The sequence below is a fragment of the Lycium barbarum genome, chromosome 8 (assembly GCF_019175385.1).
Source record: "Lycium barbarum isolate Lr01 chromosome 8, ASM1917538v2, whole genome shotgun sequence".
Classification (NCBI taxonomy): Eukaryota; Viridiplantae; Streptophyta; class Magnoliopsida; order Solanales; family Solanaceae; genus Lycium; species Lycium barbarum.
This window is the reverse complement of record NC_083344.1, coordinates 122,611,011-122,638,479: the sequence shown is the minus strand read 5'-3', so window position 1 is coordinate 122,638,479 and position 27,469 is coordinate 122,611,011. Positions and strand designations below refer to the sequence as shown.

General features: G+C 36.4%; 2 protein-coding genes and 1 long non-coding RNA gene across 3 annotated transcripts; 2 read left to right on the top strand and 1 right to left on the bottom strand.

Moving 5' to 3' along the window:
- The first annotated feature begins 323 nt into the window (after positions 1-323).
- On the top strand, positions 324-2,357 carry LOC132605392 (uncharacterized). The gene is made up of 3 exons (XR_009569170.1): positions 324-429; positions 511-560; positions 1,500-2,357. It is a non-coding gene; the product is annotated as an uncharacterized LOC132605392 (long non-coding RNA).
- A 1,909-nt stretch (positions 2,358-4,266) lies between these two features.
- On the top strand, positions 4,267-7,802 carry LOC132607064 (IAA-amino acid hydrolase ILR1-like 3). Its single transcript, XM_060320860.1, has 5 exons — positions 4,267-4,684; positions 6,091-6,216; positions 6,302-6,616; positions 6,717-6,845; positions 7,114-7,802. Exons 1-5 carry the CDS (start codon positions 4,331-4,333, stop codon positions 7,486-7,488), a joined length of 1,299 nt encoding a protein of 432 aa, XP_060176843.1. The 5' UTR covers positions 4,267-4,330; the 3' UTR covers positions 7,489-7,802.
- Positions 7,803-12,019: 4,217 nt separating this feature from the next.
- LOC132607063 (uncharacterized) lies at positions 12,020-26,036 on the bottom strand. The gene is made up of 19 exons (XM_060320859.1): positions 23,866-26,036; positions 23,715-23,783; positions 23,439-23,637; positions 22,594-22,678; positions 20,657-20,791; positions 20,485-20,553; positions 20,324-20,405; positions 20,120-20,179; positions 19,819-19,871; positions 19,570-19,736; positions 19,096-19,267; positions 17,931-17,988; positions 17,732-17,788; positions 17,403-17,648; positions 16,604-16,665; positions 13,814-13,870; positions 13,595-13,688; positions 13,331-13,471; positions 12,020-12,656 (listed from the first exon to the last, which is right to left on the bottom strand). Exons 1-19 carry the CDS (start codon positions 25,501-25,503, stop codon positions 12,564-12,566), a joined length of 3,537 nt encoding a protein of 1,178 aa, XP_060176842.1. The 5' UTR covers positions 25,504-26,036; the 3' UTR covers positions 12,020-12,563.
- Positions 26,037-27,469: the final 1,433 nt, after the last annotated feature.

Here is a 27,469-nt window from a genome sequence, read left to right as displayed (position 1 = left end):
ACGGTCCGTATGTCGTACTGACTATTGAGGTCTAGAAAATAGAGAAACTTTCAAGTCTCTGAAGTTGATCTACAGAAGCTAGATGTGGGCCATATGTGGAATATATGAGCTGCATATCACGTCACATGTGAAAGAGTCAAGAAGTTTGAATTTTTGGGAAATTCTAGTTGTCTAGATGCGGGTCAACGTACGGACCGCGTGATGGGTTTACATCCCGTATGTCAGTCATACATGGGAGGATAATTTGTTTGGAAGTCAACATGCGGCCGATATGCAGACCGTATGAGGGAGATGCGGGCCATATGTGGCCGCCGCAAGTCGTCTGTGGACTGGCCAATAAATGTGCAGATTCCAAAATTTTATTTCATTTCCACTCTTTCACTCGATTTCGGCTGGTCTTTTCTCATCTGTCACTCATCCTACTTCAAAGTAAGTGTTCTTTAACGTCTCCTATGTTAATACCTTCAACTATTACACGATTCTAACAACAAATTCTCTTTGAAATTCTAGAGATTCAAAGGTTTCATCCAAAAAGAAAGTTGGGATTTTCTTCAATTAAGGTAAGGACTCTCTCTTATCTTCATGCATGGATATATATTAATATTTTAAGCATGTTTTAGAGTCAGTACTTATGGGAATGTGATTGAAAGGTCCAAATTTTGATGGTTGAATGAGATGCAAAAGAAGGGTATGGGGGTTGTCCTTGGTTTAATGGTGCTTGTAAAGGTTCGGGTAACCCGTAGAAGTTCAAGCTCACTCTATGATTTATAAAAATGGCATTGTCCGCATACTCTTCCTAATGTTAGCTCGTTCTACCGTTTATTATTGTGGATTGGAGTCTTAAGGGAGAAGAGATTAATCTTTGTATGTTTGAGGGTTGGAATTGAGGTATGTAAGGCTAAACCACCTTATTTCCCCCTCTATAGCATGTCCTCCTACCCGAAGTTCCCTTTCACGAGTCCATGAAATGTCTTAAGCCTTGAATCATTATCAAAGACCATGTTATGTATTCTCTCTTGGTAGTTTCCATTGCTATATGTTTATTATACCTCCCTAATGTGTTCATAATCTCTCTTATGGAAATGTTTATTGTTCATGAATGTTACAATGGAACACTTCCCAAAATGCTATTATCTTGAAACGAACAACGCTTAATGTATCCCAAAAACGCTATTGTAATGTGATCCACAAGAATGTAAGTACTCGACTTTGTATCCTTATATTATGACTGTGCTAGGGCACGAAGGCCCAGATATGGCATATAGTATCCACTATTATAATATGACTCTGCTAAGGCATGAAGGTCCGAATAAGGCATATAGTATCCCAAAGACTAAAAGAGGTAATTGTGCTTAATAACTCAGAAAGATGTTTCTTAGCCCCTTTGTGCTATGATGATACTATGTTTCATTCATTTCATGAGCTTGCTCCTCTCTTTTATTATTATATTTGGCTTATCATACGAGTGTTATTCCATAGTACTCACGTCTCTTTTACAGGGTGCTTGCGTTTCACTATGCAGGTTCAGACATTCAGGATGACAAGCTTTCACGTTAGGCTATATCTCACACGTTCATATGTTATTAGTGAGCCCCACTTACTACTTGGCCATTGTCTAGTAATTTTGTAATGCATATAAATATTTTGGAATGCCGAGGACCTGTCCCGACACTTTTACCGTTCTTACACTATCCTAGAGGCTTCATAGACCTGTGTTGCTCACTCTACATATGTATATATGTTTTGGCTCACTTTCCTTTTGGGCATGCTAAGACTCATGATTGAAGCTACAATATCTCCTTTATCTATGAAAAAAAGTTCTCTTTATGAAAAGTAATGTCTCACGTCTGATCTTCCTTGATGTTTCCTGTTTATGTCATGTTCCTTGATCATGTAGAGCTGGTCTGCTTGGTTAGGTTAAGACATCCGGTGTCAATTCACCCCACCAAGGTTTGGGAAATGACAATATTGGTACCAGAGCCTAGGTTCATGTATCCCAAGGAGTCTACGAAGCTGTGTTAAGTAGAGTCCGACTGATGGGTATGTTGCACGCCACACTTATAATTGGGAGGCTGCTAAAATATAGGGGAAAAATGACCTTCTTTCATACTCTAGATCATGCGGTAGCGTTGTACCGTAAGAATTGATCCTAACGTAAAATAATCACATATATCTAATTATTGTTTATTTTCATTTTTCTAGGTTTAAATTATATCCAATTATCTTGATCCCAGCAAACAAGTCACTATACGGCGAGTTACATTCATTTGCAAAAAAGTTGTATACTATTTTTAATTTCATCGGTATTATTTTAAAATTTTATTTTAGCAATATTAATAGTAGTTTACAAAATCTTGTACTACATAACTCGACATACACATGCAATGTACGTGCCTCAGATGCCTTATTTTAAAGTATCAAAAGGGTCTTGATACTTTGTGACCAAGTGCCAAAATAATCAACAAATCAAAGGTAACATCAACAATTGGATTTGAAAATAATTTAATGTACGGTTATGATATGCAATGACGATAAATGAGGTGTGGAGTTAAGCAATCACCTATGTTGAATTTATCTACCACTAGTTCTTTTTTCAATTGGTCAACTTTATGTTACACTTTCAAGAGGAATATCAATACCAACAACAAGAGTCCTGTTATAGAGCAACCAAAATGGATGAAAAGAACATACACCAGGAATATTGTCAATAAAGAAGTATTATGTGAGATACGCTTCATTACATGTTTGTAACTTGTAAAATCAAAATAAGTAAAAACAATCATAGGTATCGAATTAAATTTTGATTGTGCATCTTCATAAGTTTAAACGGTATCCAACAATTTTGACCTTGACAAAAAAGTCATGACGCAATGATACATTGATCATTCATAGAAACTTATACTTTGTTTTTCACGTATAATTATGTATTCAAACCTTTATTTTAATAATATTAATATTATTTTATAGACTTATCTATTATTACATGATTCAACATACACGTGCCGAGAAACTAGTGTGTTTGTCTCAACCGAGACAAAAAAAAGTAATTTCTTATCATTTGTTTGTATAGTTTATTTAGGACATAGTTATCAGATATTTGTACTGATGTAAGGTAGTAGATACTCATAAAATAGTTGAATTGCACACAGGTCGGCTATTAGAGCTATGAATTAAGCTAAAAATCGGATAACTTCAGTGAATTGTGAATTAATGTGTTCGTCACTTCTGCAATTTTCATTCGTCCTAGTCGAAAATGTCGATTTGCTCGCAAGTCAACTGTTTTATGAGTACAACTAGACCTCTCTATAACGGCATCCGCGTATAGCAGCATCTCTCTATGATAGCTAAGATTTTTCGGAATCGATTTTTTATGTTATATTTTAATTCTCTATAAAAAACATTTTACCTATAACATCAACAAATAACTTTATAACAGTAGACTTTTTGTAAAATCACCCCCCATATAACAGCCATCTGCTTTTTTTGGTGATATAATTATTAATAATCTTTATAAAAATAGAATATCAATCATTACCAATAATAAGTAGCATAGATTTTGACCAAATATTTAATTTCATACCTTAATATACTATATTTATGACAGAATATTGTATAAAATACATATGTGGAGTTTGATGCAACACTTCCGATCATTGAAGCTTTCACTGATGAAGAGATTATTGCCCATGTCATTGGAGCGGGAGAACAAGCTCAAGAATATGGAAGCTTAAGTCGACAATGAAAGTATTGACGAAGAACCTCAACCTATTGTTACTTGACTAGATTAGAAGATTTAACAATTCAACTCTTAGATTCCCTTCAAGGGAAAGCAATTGGATATCCGTTTGCTGAAAATTTAGACGCAAATCTTCGTAAATTCAAGCATTTTATCACCACTAGATATTGGATTCTACGAAACAAGCTACAATAAAATTTCTCCCATCAATCTTGAAAGAATTTAATTTTTAAGTACTGTAGATTTAAAATGTGTGCCTTGAAGCTTAAAACTATATACATTGAGTTATGAGTTTATTAAAATTGTATTAACTTTCTTTAATGTTTAGTTAGTGAAGCATTTATATCCTTGAGATTTAAAATTTAAATAATTTGTTATTTTTTTTACATTGCTAAAAAATAAAAAATAGATTTTATGCATATTTTTTTTTATCTATAATAATCAACTATTATTTAAATGACTAATGCTGTTATAGGTTTATAATTGTTTAGGGGTCTTTTAATTCAAAGCAACTTTGGCCCCTTGTCGAAAATAAAATGCAACACCAAAACATTTTTAGTTGTTTTGGAGTGCAAGGACTTTTTGTTTCCAGGGATGGATTCGTTTGGCATAAACTTGACCCTCGTATTGGCTCTGCTATGCACTAGTTTTCCCTACAATTCATGGGCTGTAGATGATACTGATTTGGGATCTCTAAGGGAGGTTCTGGAATCGGCGAGGCAACCCGAGTTCTTGGATTGGTTGAGAAAGCTAAGAAGGAGAATCCATGAGAACCCTGAACTGTCTTTTCAAGAATACGAAACGAGCCAACTCATCAGAAATGAGCTGGACTCGCTTGGGATCAACTACTTGTGGCCAGTGGCTAAAACAGGTTTGGTGGGGACTATTGGGTCTGGTGCTCAACCTTGGTTTGGTTTGAGAGCTGACATGGATGCTCTCCCCATTCAGGTCTCTTTCTTGCTTTTTGCCTCCTTGTTATTTTGTTTTGAATCACATTATTGTGTTGCCCTTATTAGTTGCTATTCTAGCTCCCCCAAACCCCACTTGTCGGATTACACTGGGTATGTTGTTGTTGTTTTTGCTAATAAGTAGGCTTATTCTTGTGTTGGGGTGGCAATTCTTATGAAAAGCTGATTTGTTATAGTTATATTTTCTGCATGCAACTCAAAAACAATGAAATTATTAATCTTTTTACAGTATTGTGCATTTCTGGCAGCCTAGTGACCATCCAATTGTTTTTTTTTTTTGGTTAGATGATTGCATTAATGGTGGGGTTGGGTGGGGGGTAGTAATTGCTTTCACGAAACAAAGGCTTAATTATTTGATACTCCTTATGTCCCAATGTTATGTGATATAGTATGACTAGGCACGGAGTTTAAGAAATAAAAGAAGACTTTTGAAACTTGTGGTCTAAAACAAGCCAGAGATATTTGAAGTAAGGTTAGGATACTCAAAGTAACTTTAAGGGTAATGAGGTTCTCAACACTGCACAGGCTTGGAGGGTAAGTGATCAGCCCCAAGCTGATCTTTATAGAACAAGTAATGTTATAATTCAACCTGTGAACTCTATGTAGTGATTGAAGTGCTTGGTGAGAGAGATTTTCAGTCATTCTGTAGTCAGAATTTGGAATGTCTAGCAATTAGCAAACTCTACTTAAAGTTCTAAGGTTAAACATTTTAAAAATGTGCTCGAAGAACAGATCTAGTCTGCCATAGCATCTCCAACATGAGCCCCTAAAAAGTTAAACCTGGTCTTCCTTAAAGAAGGTTACTCTTATTCTTCGTGGTGGAGACCAAACTACTGTGTCAGTCTGCTTGAAATTACCATTAGTTCATCCTCTTGGACTCATTTACTAGCTTATTGACATGTTTTGTTGTCCTCACCTCCCTCATTTCTAAGCAAATTCCTCAGTGTTGAGAGCTGCTAAGATGTTGACATTGTGGATCTTTTGTCTTTCTTGTTAAAACTGCCATTGAGGAAATTGTAGGACACTGATATGATGCCTGCCTTAGTTTCCATTTGATGATTACACCACAAATACACTATATAAGTTATTTCATACTTGTGTGTGAGAATAATAGGGCATATCAGTGTAACATGTTAGGTTACAATCAAATCATTGATTTCTTTAACTTGCTGGTAAGCAGAGTTATAAATATGTCATAGTTTGTTGAGCATTACTCGAAGTCACACTATTCTTTCCTATGACCCCCACCGTCACTGGTGGGAGAAGGGAAAAAGAATGACCACAAAAGTCGCTCTTATTTTCATCTTTGCTCAATCAGTGCTTAGTCAAATGTCAAGAGTTCCTCTACAATGGCTGGACTAACTGATTCAAAGTGTAACTTTAAAGGAACTGGTAGATTGGGAGTGCAAAAGCAAGATCAATGGCAAAATGCATGCCTGTGGCCACGATGCTCATGTTACCATGCTACTTGGAGCAGCTAAATTGATTCAGGACAGAAGGGACAAGTTGAAGGTAGGAGAAATATTATTATTTGTGATGAATTAACCATGTTATTTTAATTAAACTGATTTGGGTAATACTTCACTCTGAACTGAAGGGCACAATTAAGCTTGTCTTCCAACCTGCAGAAGAAGGATATGCGGGTGCCTCCTATATGTTAGAAGAAGGAGCATTAGATGGGTTTCAAGCAATGTTTGGCTTGCATGTCTGGCCATTTATGCCCGTAGGCACTATTGGTTCAAGACCTGGGCCTATTATGGCTGGCTCTAGCAGGTTTACTGCAATAATGCAAGGGAAAGGCGGCCATGCAGCAATACCACATAAAACAAGGGACCCAATTTTGGCTGTATCTATGACAGTTCTTGCACTCCAGCAACTTGTTTCTCGAGAAACTGATCCTTCAGAGCCTAGGGTATTTGTCAACAGTTAGAATATAGTTTGCTTTTTGTTCAGAATCCTAAATTCCAAGCAGAGGGATCTAATGACTTCTGTTGATTCGTTATTACATGTAGGTGCTCTCTGTTGCATTTGTAGATGGTGGTCAAGCCGGTAATGTAATCCCTGCAAGTGTAAGGTTTGGTGGAACCTTCCGGTTCATGACATTAGAAGGATATTCCTATCTTAAGCAGAGGATCAAAGAGGTACTATCAAAATTTTGTGAAGGGACTAAGTCCCTCCTCAAGTTTTGGAGACTTTCCGACTTTCTTTGAGCTTCTCTCTAAACTGTAGCTTTGGTAGCTTCTTCTGAAATATCAGGCAATAGAAGGGTCAACATATAATTGTGCAACTAGTGCTTTACTTTTTCAGAATTCTTCCACATTACTCACCATATACCAGTTTTCTAGTATTGTTTGCTATAATTAAATGTTACTGTCAATGAGTAACACTTGAAATACTTGCTACTAACAGATCATCGAGACTCAAGCAGGCGTACATCAATGTTCTGCCACTGTTGATTTCATGGAGGAAATGAGGCCATATCCACCAACTATAAATGATCCCACGATGTATGATCATAGTAAAAGAGTTGGAGAAATCTTGCTTGGTGATAAGAACGTGCAGCATTCTCCAGCTTTGATGGCTGCAGAGGACTTTGGGTTCTATTCCCAAAGGATGGCAACTGCATTTTTTTTCATTGGGACACAAAATAAAACAACCAAATCTGCTACTAAAGGTTTGCACTCCCCGTACTTCACCATTGATGAAGACGTTCTTCCAATAGGAGCAGCCCTCCATGCTGCTGTTGCCATATCTTACTTGGATAAACATTTTAAGTCAGCGTAACACAATAGACATTTGGTGATTATTAGTGTTTGGCAATTAAACAATCATCTGCTCATAAACAAATGTTGATATTTGACTTATTTATTAGCAGAAAAACTTGTATGCTCGGTATCTTTTTCTCCACCAAATGATGCGTTATTTAGGATAATTCGCGGATGTGCGATAGTTTTAGATGGTGGGATTAACTGCTAGCAACTGAGTCTGTCATATTCTCTGGTTTTCCTCCTTTTTTCCCTTTTAAGGTCTCTAGTTTGGCTTTGTAATACTAACATTCCTTTTGGTTTATGATAATATGTTTACCTCCCTTGTATTAACTTTTTTGTAACATTTTACATGTTTTTTTAAACTCAAAATATTATGATATGACTAAATTCCGGTTTAAGTATACCGTTCTGTTTAGTTAATTTGACAAAGATTTTGTTTCGAAAAAATTACCTGAGTACAAACAATGACATTTGAAAGAATGAAGGGTTTGTAGGTTGACTGGTGATGCTCTTCAAGCCTTTGCCATTGTCAACATTTGAGTTCAAATTTGTCTTCAAAAATACTCCACTGTTATGTGTGAATGTATGAGATGTAATGTTATCTGTAGCAATTAGATAAAAAAATTCATTTGTTTTTGTTATTTGATCTTTTGTTCCTCATTTTAGCTTGTGATTCTGTGTTTGGAAGGATATAGAACTTTGCGGTTAAGGGTGTGTTTGGTATGAAGGAAAATATTGTCTTGGAAAACAAGCGTCTTTCTTACTTATTTTTCTAGTGTTTGGTACGTAAGTAAAAAGATATTATCGCAAGAGCATTAATATGTAATCTAGCAAAATACTACGGGGTTGGGATGAGGTGGGGAGTGGGGGGCCGGAGATTGTTAGGTCGGTGGGGAGGAGACAATGAACTTTGAGTATCGCTTATGGAAACTGGTTTCCCTAACTTCAGCACAGTAAATCTGGATTACTCCCGATTACCGAGCCGGAATCCAAGATGTTTAAAGGAATGGAGGGTTTGTAGGTTGACTGGTGAGGCCCTTCAAGCCTTTGCCAATGTTAACATTTGAGTTTTAAATTGTCTTCAATTTTCGACTGTTATGTGTTGGATCAGGGATGTCGAGATGTAATGGTTGTAACTTGTATAAGTGTTATCAGTAGCAATTAAATAAAGAATTTCACGTGTTTTCGGTATTTGATCTTTAGTTCCTGATTTTCCTTTTCACTCCTTGTTTTCAGCTTGTGATTATGTGTTTAGAATGATATAGAATTTAGTGATTAAATCCTAGCTGATTTCACATCTATCTGATTAGGAAGGTTTATTTCTAGCATAAAATTTCTTCCTTTGGACCAATCCAAAGGAACCAGCACACTAGGACAAACTCCTCTTTTTAATTATCAACTCGAAGCCTCCTTTCTGCGTAGCGCGTACCCCTTTAACACGCAAAGTATGTTTAGCGCATGACCGACATATTTGTAAGTCTTGTTTAGAGACGGGCATCTTAGTGTTCATATCTTATGAAAGCATGGAGCTTTGCGGTTGCACCTATTGGTGATTGATGTTTACATTAATTTTGATCAAGTGTTTGGAGATAGTCAAGCCATATCCATGAATGAGTCCATAGCATTTGGGTAGTTTTATCCATGTGATTTAGGTTTATTTATGCTAGTTGTTGCCAAAATGAATTGATGATGGACTTGGACGACTACTAAAGGGAATATGTTTTGAAATAGCTTTTCTTTGGTAACCACCTTTTGTTTTCGCTTAGTTCTACTACCCTATCTCAATGTCTTATGTTTCCAAATGTTTGGAATCTGGTTATGGTTGAAATAGATTCTATTGCAGTTCAATGGGAAGAGAAACAAAGTTGTTTCTTTCACCAAAAAGGAAAAACAAATTTGTAGCATCATCTGGCACCATGACATGAAGTAAAAGTGAAATCTATGCTGTATTGCATATCTGTTTATGTAGAATTGTGGATGTTTAGATTGCTAAATGAGTGAATGTTGGCAAAACTTGTTTTAGTTACTATGACTTATGGCAGCTATTGTGTGTTTGTATATGCTAAAGTTCAGGTAGCTCCTACCGTCACATATTGTATATAATTTCTAGCATCCCCTGGGGAAAAGAGGTATCATTAACATCGAGAAACAATAAATGATGTTGCTTTCAGTGTCGATCTTATAAGGAAGGGGCCTAAAATCAACTACAATGCTTTTGACATATAAGTAATGTGTTCCCATAGGTTGCAAGTGAGTTTTATTTGGCTCTGTTAGAAATTGTCAGTATCTTACATTCTACATTCGCACATCAAAACGAGTTGTGGCTTATAGGAAATTGCTTCCCCATAGCGATTTTCCAACAGTATTAAGTCTAAGGGTATGAAGGGGCGCCTTGGCGTTACTGGTAAAGTTGATGTCGTGTGACTAGAAGGTCACGGGTTTGAGCCGTGGAAACCACCTCTTGTAGAAATGCAGAATAAGGTTGCGTACAATAGACCCTTGTGGTCTGGCTCTTCTCTAGACCCCGCGCATAGCGGGAGCTTAGTGCACCGGGCTGTCCTATTCAAGTCGAGGGTAGATCGAATGATAAGGTTATTAATTCTGGTAGCGTCGTCTAGATGAGAGATTCGAGCAGGCAATGGCAAGTGCAAATTTGAATTGAAGCACTAAATACTTGACTATGATTTAACAATATTAAGATATTGCTGTTTTCTACCCCACGATATCTTTTGAATTTATCTTGTTGTTACCTAGATTTTATATATGCTATTCAGACGCGTCCGGTGGTTTGTCTAGATTTTAAAATTTCTCTGAGCTTGACGATTTTTTTATTCAGTGCAAATATGAACTAGTGGCTCTAGATGGCTTTGTTGAAGAGCTAATAAGCAGATCATATGAATAGGTAACAAATTATCTACGGACTAACTTGTTAAAAAAGCTCATAAATACCCTCCTTTTACCTTTTAGGTCTAAAAATACCCTTAAAGTTTGTTTTTGATTCAAATATACGCCTCAAACTAACAGGTCAAATTTAACTATTTTAAAAAAGTCACATGGCATTTTGTAATTGGTCACACAGACCCTTACAACATGCCAATGCCTCCTCTCCTTCTCTGCACATACTTGTCTAACAATTTGTTATGCTTACTGGAAAAGAGGAGGCTATGAATTGGGCGGCAGTGGTTGGGAAGAAGAGAAACGTGCTACTGACAATTTTCCAATGGCTGAGGCAGAAACAGCATTCATTTTTATATTTCTGAGAAAAGAGTTCTTTATTGTTCTTCATTTTTCTCCACACCCACGAAAACAGCCCATGGCTCTTTTAAGGATTTTGTTTGTCCAGTTCTATGTATGCTGCCTTAGATCTTGAGCGGGACTTCAGATTTCACTTTACAAGATTGCATTGAACTAAATAGGAGGATCTCTTTAATTTCCGAATGACATGGCTATATCAATTTACTGAAGACCAATTACAAAATGCCATGTGGCTATTTAAAAGAGTTAAATTTGACCTGTTTTAGCTTGAGGGGTATATTTGAGCCAAAACAAACCTTAAGGGTATTTTTAGACCTAAAAGGTGGATGGAAGGGTATTTTTAGACCCAAAAGTGGAAGGAGGGTATTTATGAGTCTTTTTCAATAGATTGGAGTATTTATGAGCCTTTTCCGAATTATTTATAATGAAGCATCTGCTATCCATATGGAATTTAAGATTGGTAGAAGTTCTAAACCACAAATGCACTTACACAAACCGTGGTCAAATGTGCAAAACATTTATTATGTGTTTCACACAACTGATATATGTTGTGTGAGATTTTTTTTTAAGTTTCACAAGAAATTGGATTTAAATCTTATACTTGTGGTCTACAAAATTTGGATCCACTTTTTTGTAAAACAATTAGTTGTGTGAGTCACATAATAAAAGAATTCCGGTTTCACAAAAGAGAGCAGTCTTGCAAACTGCAATGTTAATAGTATCTACTAAATGTTGGCTCATCTATAAAGGGTGTATATAGCAAAATGATAACTAGGTCAGCACTTTAAATTGTCTGTTGCTATCACATTTGTAAAGAACTACAAAACCAAGTGACGCAAAAAGATGACAGTCAGCAACTCACTGCTGCTTGTTATTTAGGAATGTGCTTATTTTATTGCTTATAGTTTTATCAGCAAACTCTCAAGACATCCACATATAGTACAAATTAGCAACATTGTTACTCCAATATTTTTCTAAGACTCCTTTAATTTTTAACGAGATATAATTGGCTCAAACAAATACCGATTAATACACAAATATTTAGCCAACACACTCCAATTTGCTAATATTATTTCACTTACCAATCAAACACCTCTCATGGAAATGTTTTGAAGAAAGATTGTTAGCTCTAAAACTAGTGGAGTATCAAAACACACCAATATACAAGGAAACAACAATAGTTTCAGGGCTCCAGTAACCAGCAAGAACAGTAACAAATTGTTTCTTCCTCTTTTGTTAACCCAATCACCACATTTATTCAATCATTCATCACATCAATGAAAAACTTAAGGTCCCGTATAAGATATATCCTACATTACTTTTTGGCAAAATTTTCTCTGTATGCACTGTAAATGTACAAAAGGATGCTACCACTGGAAAAAGAAAAGGGGTAAAAACGTTTGCCCCACGCACGCATGATAAAAGGTCAGCATGCCTCGAGGACTTCAGACGAGCAGTTCCTCAGCTGCTCTTTATACATTAGCTGAAAACTAATCTATAAAACCAACTACTACTTTATGAAAACATAGCAGTAAATAAAGAATAAGACGTACAATTGTCCTTGCATCTAAGGATGATCCCCACAAGGTTCACCAGCAACTTGATGTGCCTCCAGAATTACCTCGCCTCATGTACTATTTAATCATCAGCTAAAGGTGCATTTTGCATGTTCTCGGTATGAAAGAAAAAATTGTTTTGTAACAAGAAGCCTCTCTTTCTCTAATTCCAGCTCCATTTCAGATCATTGAGTATAATAGAGGTCTCCCTTCTTAAATAAGAGTGCATTCAAGATATACAGCGATCTACTCCTTCTTGCACATTCTCCACAAAGATGAATTACAATTCATAAGCTGTCTGCTGCACTTCCTTCTCCAACATTGACGTCCCCTTGAATATCGTCAACTGGAAGTCTCTTGAATACTTCCGGTACTGTTAAAAAAGTAAGAGATATCAACATAGAACTAGTAAGATATTTTTATCTAAATGAAAAAATAAATTGGGTAGCACAATGGGGAAGTACATCAACATTGTTAAGCCTAGGCACAAGAAAACTCCTGACAAATAGTGTAACCAAACCCAACTTTGATTCCTCATCAATGACACACAAAGGGAGCAATAAAATATAGGATTGAAACTACTATAACTACTGCCCTCCACTAGCAATCTGTCTTGTGACCATGCTTTGATCAGTAAGGCGTAAATTTAGTTCAAAGGAATCCACTCACAAAAAGAAGTCAACATGAAAAGAGAGGGAAGGCAAGACTTTTTAAGCTTATGCATGCTAGAATTCCCAGACCAAATATTCCTCAAATTGCCTTACTGCAACCTAAACATCCTTCATGAAACATCTTACAGCTTGCACTTGCTCCAACTCTTGAATCGGCAATGAGAAATTGGCACATGTGCATAACTTGACTTAAACCTTCACTAGTTTCCAGTAGCCTTGAACATTATACAGTTTGAATCTAATTCTCCATTTTTCTCAAAGAAAATTGAATCTAATCTTTAACTTTGAACATTATCATCCATGATGCAAAGGGAGAATCAGATAAACAAGAGAAAAACAAATGACTTGTCAATACAAATGTTAAAGAACCACTCACGCGTTCATCAGTCATCTTTCTGAAACCCAGCTTATTTGTCCAGATGGATTCAGCCTCCTCAGCAGCAGGCAGAACGAGGTTTTTAACATGCATCGAAGATAATAGAATCTCAATACATCCAAATAACGCCTGGAAATAACCCTACAAAAGAAGAAACACAAGAATCATCAGCTTGTGTTTCACATAAATCGGAGTATAGCTTCAGAATCAGCAAGCAAAACCACAAATAAGCACAGCAATGGAGTCAAGCCAAACAGAGCTTACTTTCCCTTGGTTTTCTCTATTTGTAGCCACCAAAGGGAGTTCAGCAACCTCTTGCCCGAAAATCCTGAGAAGACCAGCTGATACAACTACTGATCTGTGGCCATTTAAACACATGATTAATAACTCAGGAAAGCAGAATAGCATCTAACTCCAGACCAACTACAAATGCGTAATCTTGAGCAGGCATGTATTAGCATTATCATGAAATCAGCGACTTACTTCACAATCAAAACGATGCAATACATTCCCCCAAATTCTTGACCTGAGATGTTTCTCCTACATGAGACAGAAATATAAAAATTAGAAAAGTCAAAATGTGTGCAATTCAAATAGAGCAAGTTCTCTAGTCATGGAAGCAAAAGCCAAAGCACACAAGCAGGCCAAACTATTCAAGGTAAATCAACAAACATCGAAGTAAACTTTCTTGTATATTTAAAAGCACGAAACCCCTTAGAGATGTGTCGTTCGCCTTTTTTAACCTTTCAAAATAGATTTTAATTGGAAAAAATTGTCATTTAATTAATTTCCTAATATTTAGAACTTTGAAATCAACTCAATTTTGTCTATTAAATCTTTTCTTATTTGAATTATGCATCAAGCCCTAATATGTAGGATTATAAAATCAATTAAAATTTTACCTCATATAAAAACACTTTATTATTTGAATTATGTAACATAATTATTTTTGAGTTCCACATCGGCTCACTTAGGATAGAAGGTCTCTTTATATGGTCATGGGCAACCCTCCCCCTCATGAGCTAGCTTTTGGGGTTGAGTTAGGCCCAAGGTCCATAACATGGTATCAGTGACAGGCGCGTCCCAATCATTATTTACTCGATGTTGGACGCCCATCTTATATTGTTCACGCTCCAAATGTCCAGTCCTGGGCCCATATCGACTCACGCAAAGATGGGAGGACTCTATATATGGTCTTGGACAATCCTCCCCTCATGAGCTAGCTTTTGGGGTTGAGTTAGGCTCAAGGGACATAACAATTTTTTCCCTATGTAAAATTCTTTCCACAACGTTTGACTTTGACGAATAATATTCAAATGAAATGTGTGAAGCATATATACTTTCATCTTCCTTATTCCCTATTTCCTTTGTAACCTATGATTTTCTTCAAGAGCTTCCGATTATTTTGAGAAACATTTCCACTGACACAATAAACATGAAGTCAACTTGGATTATCCAAGGGTTTAAATTCTTTGGCTCTGAATAATTGTATCACAACATGTACAATACAGTTGGTGAAATAGAAACTTTCATCGATCAATACTTCTCAACTCAATTCCATTTTCTCCTTCAAAGTAACTAATTTCTCTTGAATCATTTAATCGAAAGTAATCAAATCCTTAAATTTTTAAGCTTCTTCCTAAATATTTGGAAAAGTAAAATAAAAGAATTAGTTACCTTACTTATAGTTCAAATAAGGAAAAGATTTATGCAAATAAGAAGAGATTTAATAAGTAAAATTTTGATTGATGTCGAAGTAATCTTATTAGGAAAATAGATTGATAATTTTGTCTAATGTGAAATCTATTTTTAAAGGAAAAAATATTTTGCTATCATTAATTGTTTATATCAAGAATATTTTGCTAATTAATCGTAAAAGAAAGAAGACAATTGGATGAGGTTGGTATGTGCAGGCAAAGCGAGAAATCACAATAAGACATTCGAGGACTTACGTGATGCATGATTCCTTCTTTTATTCAAGGTTTTAAAGAATCTGAGGACTCTTTGTGCCGGAAACATGGCAATAATGGTGTCTTTACTGTCAAATCAGCATACAATTATCAGCTTAGGCAATATACACAATCTGATCAGTGGCCATGGAAATTCATTTGGAAGACTAAGGCTCCTTATAAGGTTTCATGTTTCTCTTGGCTGGTAGCAAGAGAAGCATGTCTCACCCAGAAAAATTTAAGGAGAAGGGGTTTTCATCTATGCACTAGATGTGTTCTGTGTGATGCCGCCAGAGAAAGTAACTCTCATTTATTTATACATTGTCCTTTCACTATACAATTGTGGCAACTTTTCTTGAACATGGTAGGACTAAGTTGGGCTATGCCGGCAACCAGCTGTGAGCTATTGAAGTGCTGGAACTATAATGGGGGAGCAGTAAGACAAAAGAGTTGGTGGAAACTTGTCCCAGCAGTTATTTGGTGGATAATTTGGAAGGAGAGGAACCATAGAGTTTTTGAAGACAAATGCAATTCTGTGCAGAAAATCAAGATGAATTGTATCATTTTGTTTCACTTTTGGTGTAAAGAAAACTATGTAGAGGAGGCTGAATCACTAGTTGATATGATAGGTTCATTGTGAAGCAGTAGTCCTAAGCATGGTGGGGTTTTTATAAGTATGGCTGCACTGTTATGGTGCAGGTTTAATAAATATATATATATATATATACATGTTACCAGTCTAAAAAAAAAAAAAGATAGCGAATTAAGATAAACATTCACCATTTTTATGATGTTCCACTTTTTCTCTTTCATTTTTATTTTATAAGTCAAGCACGTTACTATTTGTTGTTGCTACTGTTTCTTTTCTCCATTATTTTCCATAGGGTTTCTTCACTACTATATTTCCTTTTCTTACTGATTTTGATATGCTTTACTTGAGTCGAGGATCTATCGGAAACAGCCTCTCTACCTTCACAAGGTAGGGGTAAGGCTGCGTACACACCACCCTCCCCAAACCCCACAAGTGGGATTACACCGAATATTTTTTTGTTGTATAATTCAAACACACACACATTAAATTGTGTATTCATGGATATAGGGCATGTATCCTAAGACTAGTTTTCCCAAAATGACAATTGTGTATTCATGGATATAGGGCATGTATCCTAAGACTAGTTTTCCCAAAATGAAGGCTACTAAAAGATCAAACACGAGAAGAATTGTCTGTCAGATTTTCTACTGCAGTTCACTGACAAGAAAAGAAAAAACGCCAGTCTCTAAGAAAAACTTGTAACACTAGGATTGTAAGCGAAGGAATACTCACCCATAAACCATAACAGGTATAAGATCTCGTCCAGATTTGGCAACAATAGGATCAAAGCACTCCTGCACAAAAGGACAAAGATGACAATTAAAATTAGGCAGCAATTTGAATCAGGAAAAGTTTGACACATAATTCGTGGATAAGTTTTTTTAATATTCAAATAATAAATAAATGGGACAAGTTCATATGGAATTCTTCTCGTTACACCTGTATCCGTCAATCAGCTGTTCCTACTCCATTAAGACTCAAGTATTCAAATTTTTATAAGTATACTCGATTATTCAATGATGCGGTAGTTAGAAGGATTTGTCTGTTCCTAACAATGGTGTTGCTGGTTAGACTGGCATTCTGTCGAGATATCTTCAGTTCAAGAATCTTGGTGATGCACAAGATTATACTTGCAGAGTGAAATCTACATTTCAGTTATCAACGATATCAAAGGAATCGCCAATGTCAGAGAACTGCTGCTGACTTAACGGTAATTCTGGAGAAATATTGGCCTCACAGTTATATATTTTGGTCTAACAACTGAATAGCATGGGATAGAAATGTCACAACATGAATGCAATTTGAATGACTCGGGTGGAAGAACAGAACCCTAACTTCCATACACATTGTTTCAACACCATGCAGAATTAAGCAGCTTTACCATAAGTCTTAAAACAAATATGTCCCAACTATAGCAGTAATGTACAATCTCCGTTGATTCAGAGTTTCAGTAAGTGTCCTCTTGAAGCTCTGAGTCGTCAAAAAAAGATTCCAACTGGTGCTTAATGCTAACAATAAATAAAACGCTCACCCTAAAGATTGTTGCTGCACTGGAAAGAAGAGGTAGATGCTCCGGGAAGCGACTCTTCCCACTTAAGATTCGCCACTGAATGTCATCTGTAGCTGTATCCACTAAACATTTCTGGACATGCTTCTTAGTTACGGCAGCTGCTGCAGGAGCTGGAATGACCTCAGCTCCCTTCAGAACACAATTCTGAAGTACCACATAAACTTTATTGCAGTCATTGCAACAAAACCATTTATCCTTCGGGAGTTCCTATCACATTTTAAGAAGCATTTATTGGTACTAATGGACAATATAATCACAGTTATCCAACATAAAAAAGAGACTAGACTCACTTTCAGATCACACAGCCCACTTTCCCGCAGACACCCAACATGGTATTCTTTCTCACACTGCATATGCACACCAATAAAAAAAAAATTAAACAGGAAGCCCAGCCGATGACACCATAACAAAAGGGAATAGGAGTGAGAAAGGTTAAACATTGCGGTAAAACATCTGAATATGGCAAGTAAATCGCTAGTCAAGGCATACCTGGTCACAGAGCATAACTGTCCGATCATCAAATTTGGCAACGCTGAAGTCCGGGGTCCTAGAAATATATGGTGGAAAGAATGAGTTCAAGGTTATACTTATATTCACTTGTGTGCACCCAAATTTTTTTTATTTTTTTTTGGTACAAGCAAACCGGACAATATGTGACAACCAACTCAACAGATAAAATATCATAATCGCCAGCATCAGCTGCATAATAGTAGAATCAGACAATTTCTTCAACACTATCCCAACTATTTCAAGTTACTTAATAAATGAATCTTAGAAGCAGTTACTCCATCTGCTAGTACTAAATCCGCTGATGTTGTCAAAGGCGAAAACTCTAAAACAAAAATCCAGGTCTACCGGGGCTTTAAGCGCAAAGCGCAGTCCAAAGCACGGGCTTTAGTAACAAAAGGCGCAATGAAGTGGAAATAAACACATATACACACACACACAGAGATATATAATACAAGAAAATAGCAACAAACTAGTTCATAATGTTTTCTTTAACAATTAATATACTTATTTGCCGATTATATTTGTTATTTAGTACCGCTCTCTTCAATATAGAACTCATGGGCAATGAGGTGCATGCCTTAGTGCCTTGCCTACACTAAGGTGCAGCTTAAGCCACGTGAACCACCCTCCCTAAGCTTTTCTGAGCTTCAGGGCTTAAGCGCTTCTTAGATGAGCCTTTGACAACACGGATATATACTAACATTCAACGGCAGCATTGCCACACATGACCACTTGTTACTAGGTGCAAAAATCTAATGATGATTAGTTATTAAGCTAATTTCATTCTTGAAGTGCTAGGATATCTAAATGCAGACTGCTACGAAACCTGCACAAGACATACTACCACATTTTGAGAAGAATACTATTCGCTCTTCCTGTTGAAGAAAGAGAAGGAGAAAAGATGAGCCTACCACATTGTGGTTTAACCAGATTCATCACAATGGACTAGTACTGCATCAAAATATGTACTACCGACATGTGTGAGCCTAAATATATTACAAATCTCTTGGAAGATATTCAAACAGGGTTAAAGTGTTAAACTAATTTTATTCATCACAAGAATGTACTTAATCATAAAGTTTTAGATAAATGAGAAACTAGAGTAATTTTAAATGCTCTCTGAAGGACCACAACTGCGACAAACCTGCAAACAACACAACCACCGCCACCTTCAGATTCTGGAGCTTTAACCACTCTTGTCAACCGTATCATAATTGGTCCTGCATCTCCTGCAGTTTTCCTACCAGGGACAAATTTGTCTCTACAATATGAACAGAGCCAACCACTGGTCGGGGTACACTGTAGACCTAAACAAGCTGCCAGCATACAGGTTTTGTATGAGCATAAGTATAAGCATCAGTCAGGTTATTAAGCAGGAAAATTTGAAAGGCTCCGCTCAAACGACCAAAAATCAGGCATCTGGCTTACTAAGTTGCTTCCAACATGGCTTCATTTATAATCAAATAAGTGCAAAGAGCACTAAAATGTGATTTTTAAGATAATATAAAGAGCTAACCATGTACCAACCTATCAGTTTATCCTCCAGTACATTATAGAAAGACAAGAAAGACTAATCACAATAGAGAACTTTGCCATAGATTTAGGAAAAAGAAAGCACCTGCATGAAAAGCCCTAGGACACCCTTCACAGCAAATCAGTTCTCCCGCATCGCCACACATTGTACACATATCATCACTGTTATTGGTAGCAATACTTTGACCATTTGCCAGCATTAATGCTATATCATGTAGGGTAAGTCCACTGGAAGTGTAGATGTGACGATAGCTGGCCATCGACAGAATAATTCAGATCATTCTCGCTTTTTCATATTATATTATGGAAAAAATAATCTTTGAGAACTACTTACGGTTGACGTTTAGCTGCACATCCAGCATGAGCCTCAAACTGGGAAGGACTAATCTGTTTAGAAAGTATAACAAGTGCACTAGTAAGCAGCACTTCTGAAATCAATATTCATTATACACATACATACGTTAAATATATACCTTTCTTATAAAGGCACAAATAATATATATACACATAATATATATAGATATATATACATGTGTGTGAGTGTGTGGTATATATAAATAAATATGCACATATAATATATGTATATATTTGGCTTAGTTTATTACAAATGTGTCTATGTAGGTTTTAAAATTTACCTCAGTATCACAGCAGCTGCAGACAATGCCATTACCCTGCTTGTAGCCCCCCAGAACTTTCTGCAGAAAGATTTTTATTGCTCACACATAAATCATAATTATGGCAACTGCTGCTGAATAGCCCCGAACACATAATAAAAAACTACAGAAAACCATGTAAAATAAAAGGACATATTTAAAAGTCAAGATAGAAATGAATCTAACCTTTCCCTTAGAATAATATGCCAAATCAGTACCATCTGGAAGTCCATGTGGCATGAATAGTGATCGGTGCAAGTCATTATCCCTATGCATATTGATAAAAAATTAACGATAAATACTCATCCAAAAAGGATCCTTTTAAAGAAAAATAAGAGAAAGGATACCTTTTTTTTGTGCTACCTTCAGCAGATTTCTTTGGCTCTGGTGTTGAACTGGAAAAATTGCACCTTGGCCTGTCAAAATAACTGCACCATTAGCAACAACATAGGAATATACATTTGCATAAAGAATGACCAGTTGCACGAAGTAGATAAAGTAAATAAAGTGATGACAAACTTTTTAACCACATGCTTCCATGCCTCCGCTGTCTCCATAGAGCTAAATTGATTTGGAGGAAAGTTGTCAATATAGGAGTACGAAGCAGGATAAAGGCCATCTTCCATCACCAGACTGCAATCACTGAAGTTCATCCTAGCATGGTGCAAAGTTACAAACAAAATGAATATGACAAGTTTCAGCAGTTCCAACAACCAAAACCACTCAATATCATTATTAGGCAAAAATCTCATTCCACAAGTAGATAAACTCCAAAACAGAACGAAGTTTACAAGCCCATGCCCTCGAGACCTCAATCTAACTTAAGCAATTCTAAACACTTCTACCAATCTCCAACAGCAACTGAGGAAAAAGAAAAGGTACTGCCAAAGAACTGCAAAATGGGTCATATTACAAAGGGAAAGAACAATGTAGTTTGATGTTGCCTATCTTAGAAAGTTTCCTTGAGGTACTCAACTTAAAAGTTTTTGGGATATCAATATGCCATGAGCTATCACACAACAGATGCCCGAAGTCAATATATAATCTGGTAACCAGAAAATAGGCATGGCTAATCCCAAACAGTGGCAACTGACCATAAGGTTTTAGATGAACACTAAAATTGACCCACTAGGATGAAATACTAGTAAAAATGAGATCATTAAAGTCAATTTGGTACTCTAGAAATCTAAAGGAGGCCTAGTTGGCCCAAGACGCACATTTGAATTATTTGGGTTGATTAGATATTCCTGTAACATTGGATTTACTAATCCAAGTCCCAACATGCATGACTGACGGAAAGCTAGATGTAGTTTCCCAGCAAGGGACTTTGAAACAGCCTTTTTTTTTTTCTTTTTTTTAAGATTCTTCGTGAACATACATTTTCTGTCAGTGTTGCAAGTGTAAAACTAAAAGGATAAGACATAATTCAAAACAGCTTTTGTTCTATCATTTATTTTCAAGGTCAATGATATGTTGACAACATCAATCAATCAACTATGCTTCAATCTCAGATTTGTTGGATCAACTATATGAATACTTTACATCCATTCCCCTCTATTTAGGTCTATGCCATGTATTCAGAGATATTTAGGATATTTCTACACTGTCAACCTACCGCAAAATGCAAATTCCCTCCTTTATCTGGTTTAGTCTGGCTATGCTATGTGAAACTCATTTAGGTGGAGTTTTGAAGGAACGGTATTTGACATTTACATATATCCGACATTCTACCATTTTTAACTCTTAAGTATTTGGGGTATATCTTTTGTGGTGTTATTCCAAAACAAGTAACTATCTGAAATAAAAGTGAATTTAAGCATTCATACTATAAGCTAGTTAATGAATGACCAGTCCAAAGTATTTTGACTTTGACTATACACAACTTACTTCAATTAAAAGCATAGAGCACTTACACTCAAGCGAAATCACCCTTGAAGCTAAATTCTAACTAAAACTGTCATACAGGTACGACCAAGACTTGATCATCCTAGAATCATATTATAAGGAAGCTTCAATTGCACATTTTATCAAACATCCAGCTACTGACCAAACATAACATTCAGTTGCTGATATGCCTGGTCAGAAATCAACAGTACATTTCCTTGAAGATAACAATTGTCAATTTCACATCGTTCACATGATTGGAAAAGGAGAAAAAGATACGGAAGTTGTGGACACAGCAAAATTAAATCAACTGGTAAAGTCAAATAAGGAACGCTACAAAACTGCAAGGCTTTTCATGTTCATAATCACATTACAGCTGTTCAAGAAGCAAAAACACAGTGGTCAACTGGATACTATTCAAGAGAACGTTAGATTTTTGTCTCCTTATCCTTGTTCTGTACCAACCCAGAATAAAATAAAATATCCCACGCCAAGAAAAACTGATGAGAAAGTAAGTTAGGGTGGAGGAGCAAAGACCATAATCAAAATATGAAAAAACTTTAAAAATGTACCATGGCTTATACTGATACATCCCTGAAGCCTTTCCATGAGGATATTGATCAGCACTAGCCTCCTCATAGTGCTGCAGGAGTTTTGCTGCCAAAATAGAAGAGAAAATCATAAATCATCACGCAGCTGACAAGAACTGATACTCTATGTTCACTCCTCCTACTTGCAATATTCCTCGCCCCCTCTTCATCCACTGGTTTGGACAGTACTTATATCATAATCAAGATATTATTATCCATATCTCTACTAACAGAGCCTCAAAACCCTAGAATAACTACCGTGAACTCCCCTCAAGATCTAAACATAAATTTGTTGTTATGTTCCCACAACGAACTTACAAACCCTTGTGTTAAATTTGTAACCTGCATTGCTCTGTGCTGTACTCTCTACTCGACTTTTTGCAACTTTGCTGGAGAAAGTGCTTAAAAATATCATCCTACTTTGAATTTTAGCAATCTATATTTATAGTGGATAAAGAAATAGTTATTCAAAAGTATCAGTCTGCATCAAGCTTGCCACTAATTCTAGTTGCAGAAAAGGGGGAACTGTCTCACTTGTAGAAATACTTAAGCTGGTCAAATTATTTATTTTCTACAGAGCTTGAGGTTGATTGTTTATTGAAACGAGCATCATCTAGAGTAGAGAGGTCTATGATGAGTAAGCAGTAATATGGTGATTTCATCCCCCCAGCCCTTCTCCATGACCATGCACAACAAACCATATCGTAAATTAGCGCATGGAAAGCATGAGAATCTCCTCCTAGATACTTATTCCTGTCATCCTAATTATCAGAGTCTTTCAGAAATGAAAAGTCCAATAAATAATTGAGACAAAAGCATCAAACCACCTTTCCAAGCCTCCAAATATCGCTCGTTAATGGAAGAACCAGCCACGTCTCTTACAACTTCTTCCAGTTGACTAAGTGGTGCAGTCTTCAATTCTTGAATCATCCTGTAAATAGGTTTCCCATTCTCCAAATAAATATGATTGTTTGGATGTCTCGTCTTGCCCCCAGCGTGCACTTCAAATTCGTAAGCACTGAGAACCTGCTTAGACATAAATCTGTTCAGTATGTTCATTAACGTGCACAGAGACAAATTTTCAATATAGACAGGAAACTCACTTTGGTGAAATTGCAGTATGAACAACCACACAAGTACCCACAATCTTTTATGATTCCAAGAAGCTCCCTCTGACAGTCATTTATAAAAGTGCTTCAGGCTTACGTATAAACCACTAAATTACAAGTATAAACAGAGAAAACCACAAATTACCTGCCCAGAAGTTGAAATGTACTTCACCAGTGCTCCTTCTAAAATTCCCGTTGATAGAAGTTTCTTGACATTTGTCGGGTATGCATCAGAAGTAGACATTTTTAGTTCCATGTTTGGAGGACATAAAAAGGGATCTTCATGTTGATAAAATGCTCCATTTGTGCTTGGAATCCAATGTGGATTCATATCATCTGATACCACAGGATTCCATGCATGTGCTTCCCTAAACCCAGCATCAACCCCATCAGTCACAGGTGGAGCAACTGAAGCAGATGCATTACGACAATCCTCCTTCCTTTTACTAAACTTAAATGTAATCTTCCTGACACCAGTTGTGCTAAATTCCTTCGGAATTTCAAGAACCACAGAGGACTTAGCGACTGCCTTAGATGCCTCAATTTGATTCTGCTCTTCCTCACTAACACTCTCCTCTGCACTTGAATTCCCCGACGAATAAGATGTAATCTCTCCAGAACCACCATGATTATTACTACTCAACAAATCCACCCCTTGACTACTGATAGTCTGGAAACTTGAAGTGTTCTCTCTTGGAGACAAATTTGGATTTGAAACTTCAGACAGCATATCATCATTCGAAGCTTCCTTCACGTCAATCCTTACATAGGGCTGGACATCACAATTATTCAACTTCTTCGGTTGCTTCTCATCTGACTCTAATTCCTCTGTGTTTAAAGTTTCAGGTTCACGATTCATAGCACAACATTCTACCCCTACACCATCTACAGTTTCAGGTTCACGATTTGTGGTACAACATTCTACTTCTACACCATCTACAGTTTCAGGTTCATGATTTGTAGCACAACGTTCTACTTCTACGCCATTTACAGTTTCAGGTTCACGATTCATAGCACAACATTCTACTTCTATACCATCAACAGTTACAGGTGCGCAGTCCGTAGCATGATTCATAGCACAACTATCTAATTCTACACCATCTAAAGTTTCAAATTTCTGCTTTTCGACACATGGCTCATGTTCAATAGCATCTACAACACATTGTCTGTCACACTTCTGATCAACATTTACGGGTTTTTCAATTTCCATCATTCCATCACTCATTACTACAGTTTCAGGTGCACAGTCCAGTTCAGTAGCATCTAAAATACATTGTCTGTCACACTTTGAATCAGCATTTACAGGTTTCTCAACTTCAATCATTCCATCACTCATTACTACAGTTTCAGGTGCACAGTTCGTAGCATGATTCGTTGCACAACAATCAGATTCTTCAAATTTCTGCTTCTCAACACATGGCTCCTGTTCAGTAGCATCTACAACACATTGTCTGTCACACTTTGAATCAACATTTACCGGTTTCTCAATTTCCATCATCCCAATTGTTTCAGGTTCACGATTCGTAGCGCAACATTCTACCTCTACACCATCCATAGTTTCAGGTTCACGATTCATAGCACAATGTTCTACTTCTACACCATCTACTACTTTTTCAGCGTGATTCGTAGCACAACTATCTAATTCCACCCCATCTAAAGTATTAAATTTCTTCTTCTCAACACATTGTATGTCACACTTTGAATCAACATTCATGGGTTTCTCAATTTCCATCATTCCATCATTCATTACCGCAATACAAACTTCACTTTCCCCTACCCCCATATCAAATCAAATACACCTACCAAACACCACCACACAAAAACATACACAGCACAAATTTATTCAGAAAGAGCTAACTACAACATCAATCTAATCCATTCTTAAAAAAAATTAAAGGTACTTAACCGCCAAAAAAGAAAACTAACAAGTCCTCATATGCAAAACCTTCAAATTTCTAAACCAACCCTTCAATTATAGATGAATTTAACCTACCCCCACAGCTCAAAACTCAAAAAATCCCAAATCAAGAAACTACTTTGAGAGATCTAAGGATAAACACAAAAAAATGAAAAAAATAACAGATCTAAAAACTCAATTGATTTTTTTTTTTTTTTTTGTAAAGGAAAGATTTATGGGCTAGGGTTTTTTGAAAGATTATTAATTAAGATTTCAAATCAAGAAACAATGAAGATTATGAATATGAAGGGGAAAAAATGATTTTTTTTATTTTATTATTGATTTCGCGGGTATGACAGAGAGGAAAGAGAGAAATAAAGGGAAGTGAGAGATGAGATTTGGAAGGAACGAGAAAGAGGAATAAGATAGGGTCATTGTTGTGGTCCTATTTTTATATCTTTTGGTGGGGTCTAGTCCAAATATCCCATGTTATCTTACCACGTGGCAGCTTGATGACTCTGCCTTTTTCCATTTGGATTTATCTAATTTAAAAAGAAATGAGAAAATGTGATGGGTTAAATTTAAAGAGAAAAAAGGAAAAGGGAAAGACATTAGGTTCGTACACCTTTTTTTTTTTTTTCATTCGGTGTCTGATACCCACATTCGAGCTTGACAAATTTGCACGATTGCCCTTATTCGAGGGTGGTCTTTAGTTTTTCATTTTTTGGGGGGAGTGCCCTTCAAATGCATTGGTCTTTAAATTTTGCCCGTCAAATTGGTGGTATTTAATTTTTGTCCCTTTTGCTTAATAACATGAGGTTTGGGGTTCGAACCTGGCTCAGTGAAAAAAAAAAAAAGACAATTTCACAAGGTAGAGTTTTGTAGCAAAGTTTGGCTTATTCGAGCCAAAGTTAGGCCTTAAGGCAGAGTTTTGGCGTGCCTGAATGCAAACTCTTCTTTGAGTTTCAAACTCTGCCTGAAAGTAACAAAACTCTGCCTGAGGCAGCAAGTCTTTACCTTGCAAATTTCTTTTTAATTTTTCACTGAGCGGAGTTCAAACCCAGAAGCTCGAGGTATTTTCGGCCATTTTTTTGGAGTTGGAGTTGAAGATGAGTTGTGTTTGGTTAGAGTTTTTGCAAAGAATATTTGATTGTTTGAATATATTGAAAGTGAAAAAAATGAAGCAAACAAAAAATGAAAACAAGGTTTTTGTTATTTTTCAAATTTCAAATACAACTTCAATTTGTATTTGAAATTTTCATGGCAAAACGCTAATTTCCAAATAAAGTGAAATAAATTTTCGGGAAAAAGTGAAAAATTCTCATGGCCAAACAGGCCCAAAAAATTCAAATTACCATACGGTCCAATGGACCCGGGAAATCATACAAGATAAGTCATACGATCCAATATGCAAGGGCCAATCTCTTTTCTGGGCTACCCATATCTCTGTTGACAAGATTATAATTGGATTGTGAGTTGTGACCCACATCAGCCCATATATGTTGGGGCAATTTGCACGATTATCCTTATTCGGGGTTGTCTTTAATTTTTGTTCCTCAAATTGTTGGTCTTTAATTTTTGACTTTGTCTATAATATCTAGAGATTCTAGGTTCGAACCCCGGCTCAGTTCAAAAGAAAAATCGCAAGGCAAAATTTCATAGCAAAATTAGGCTATATTCGAGCAAGAGTTAGGCCTAGGCCTAACTTTTGTAGAATTCCAGCAGAGTAAAAAAAAATTGTAAGACAAAATTTCGCAGGCAAACCTCTGCCTTAAAGCAGAATTTTCAGGAAGTCTTGCCTTGAGAAATTGTTTCTTTTTTTTTTAGCGGAGGTTCGAGCCCGAAACCTCAG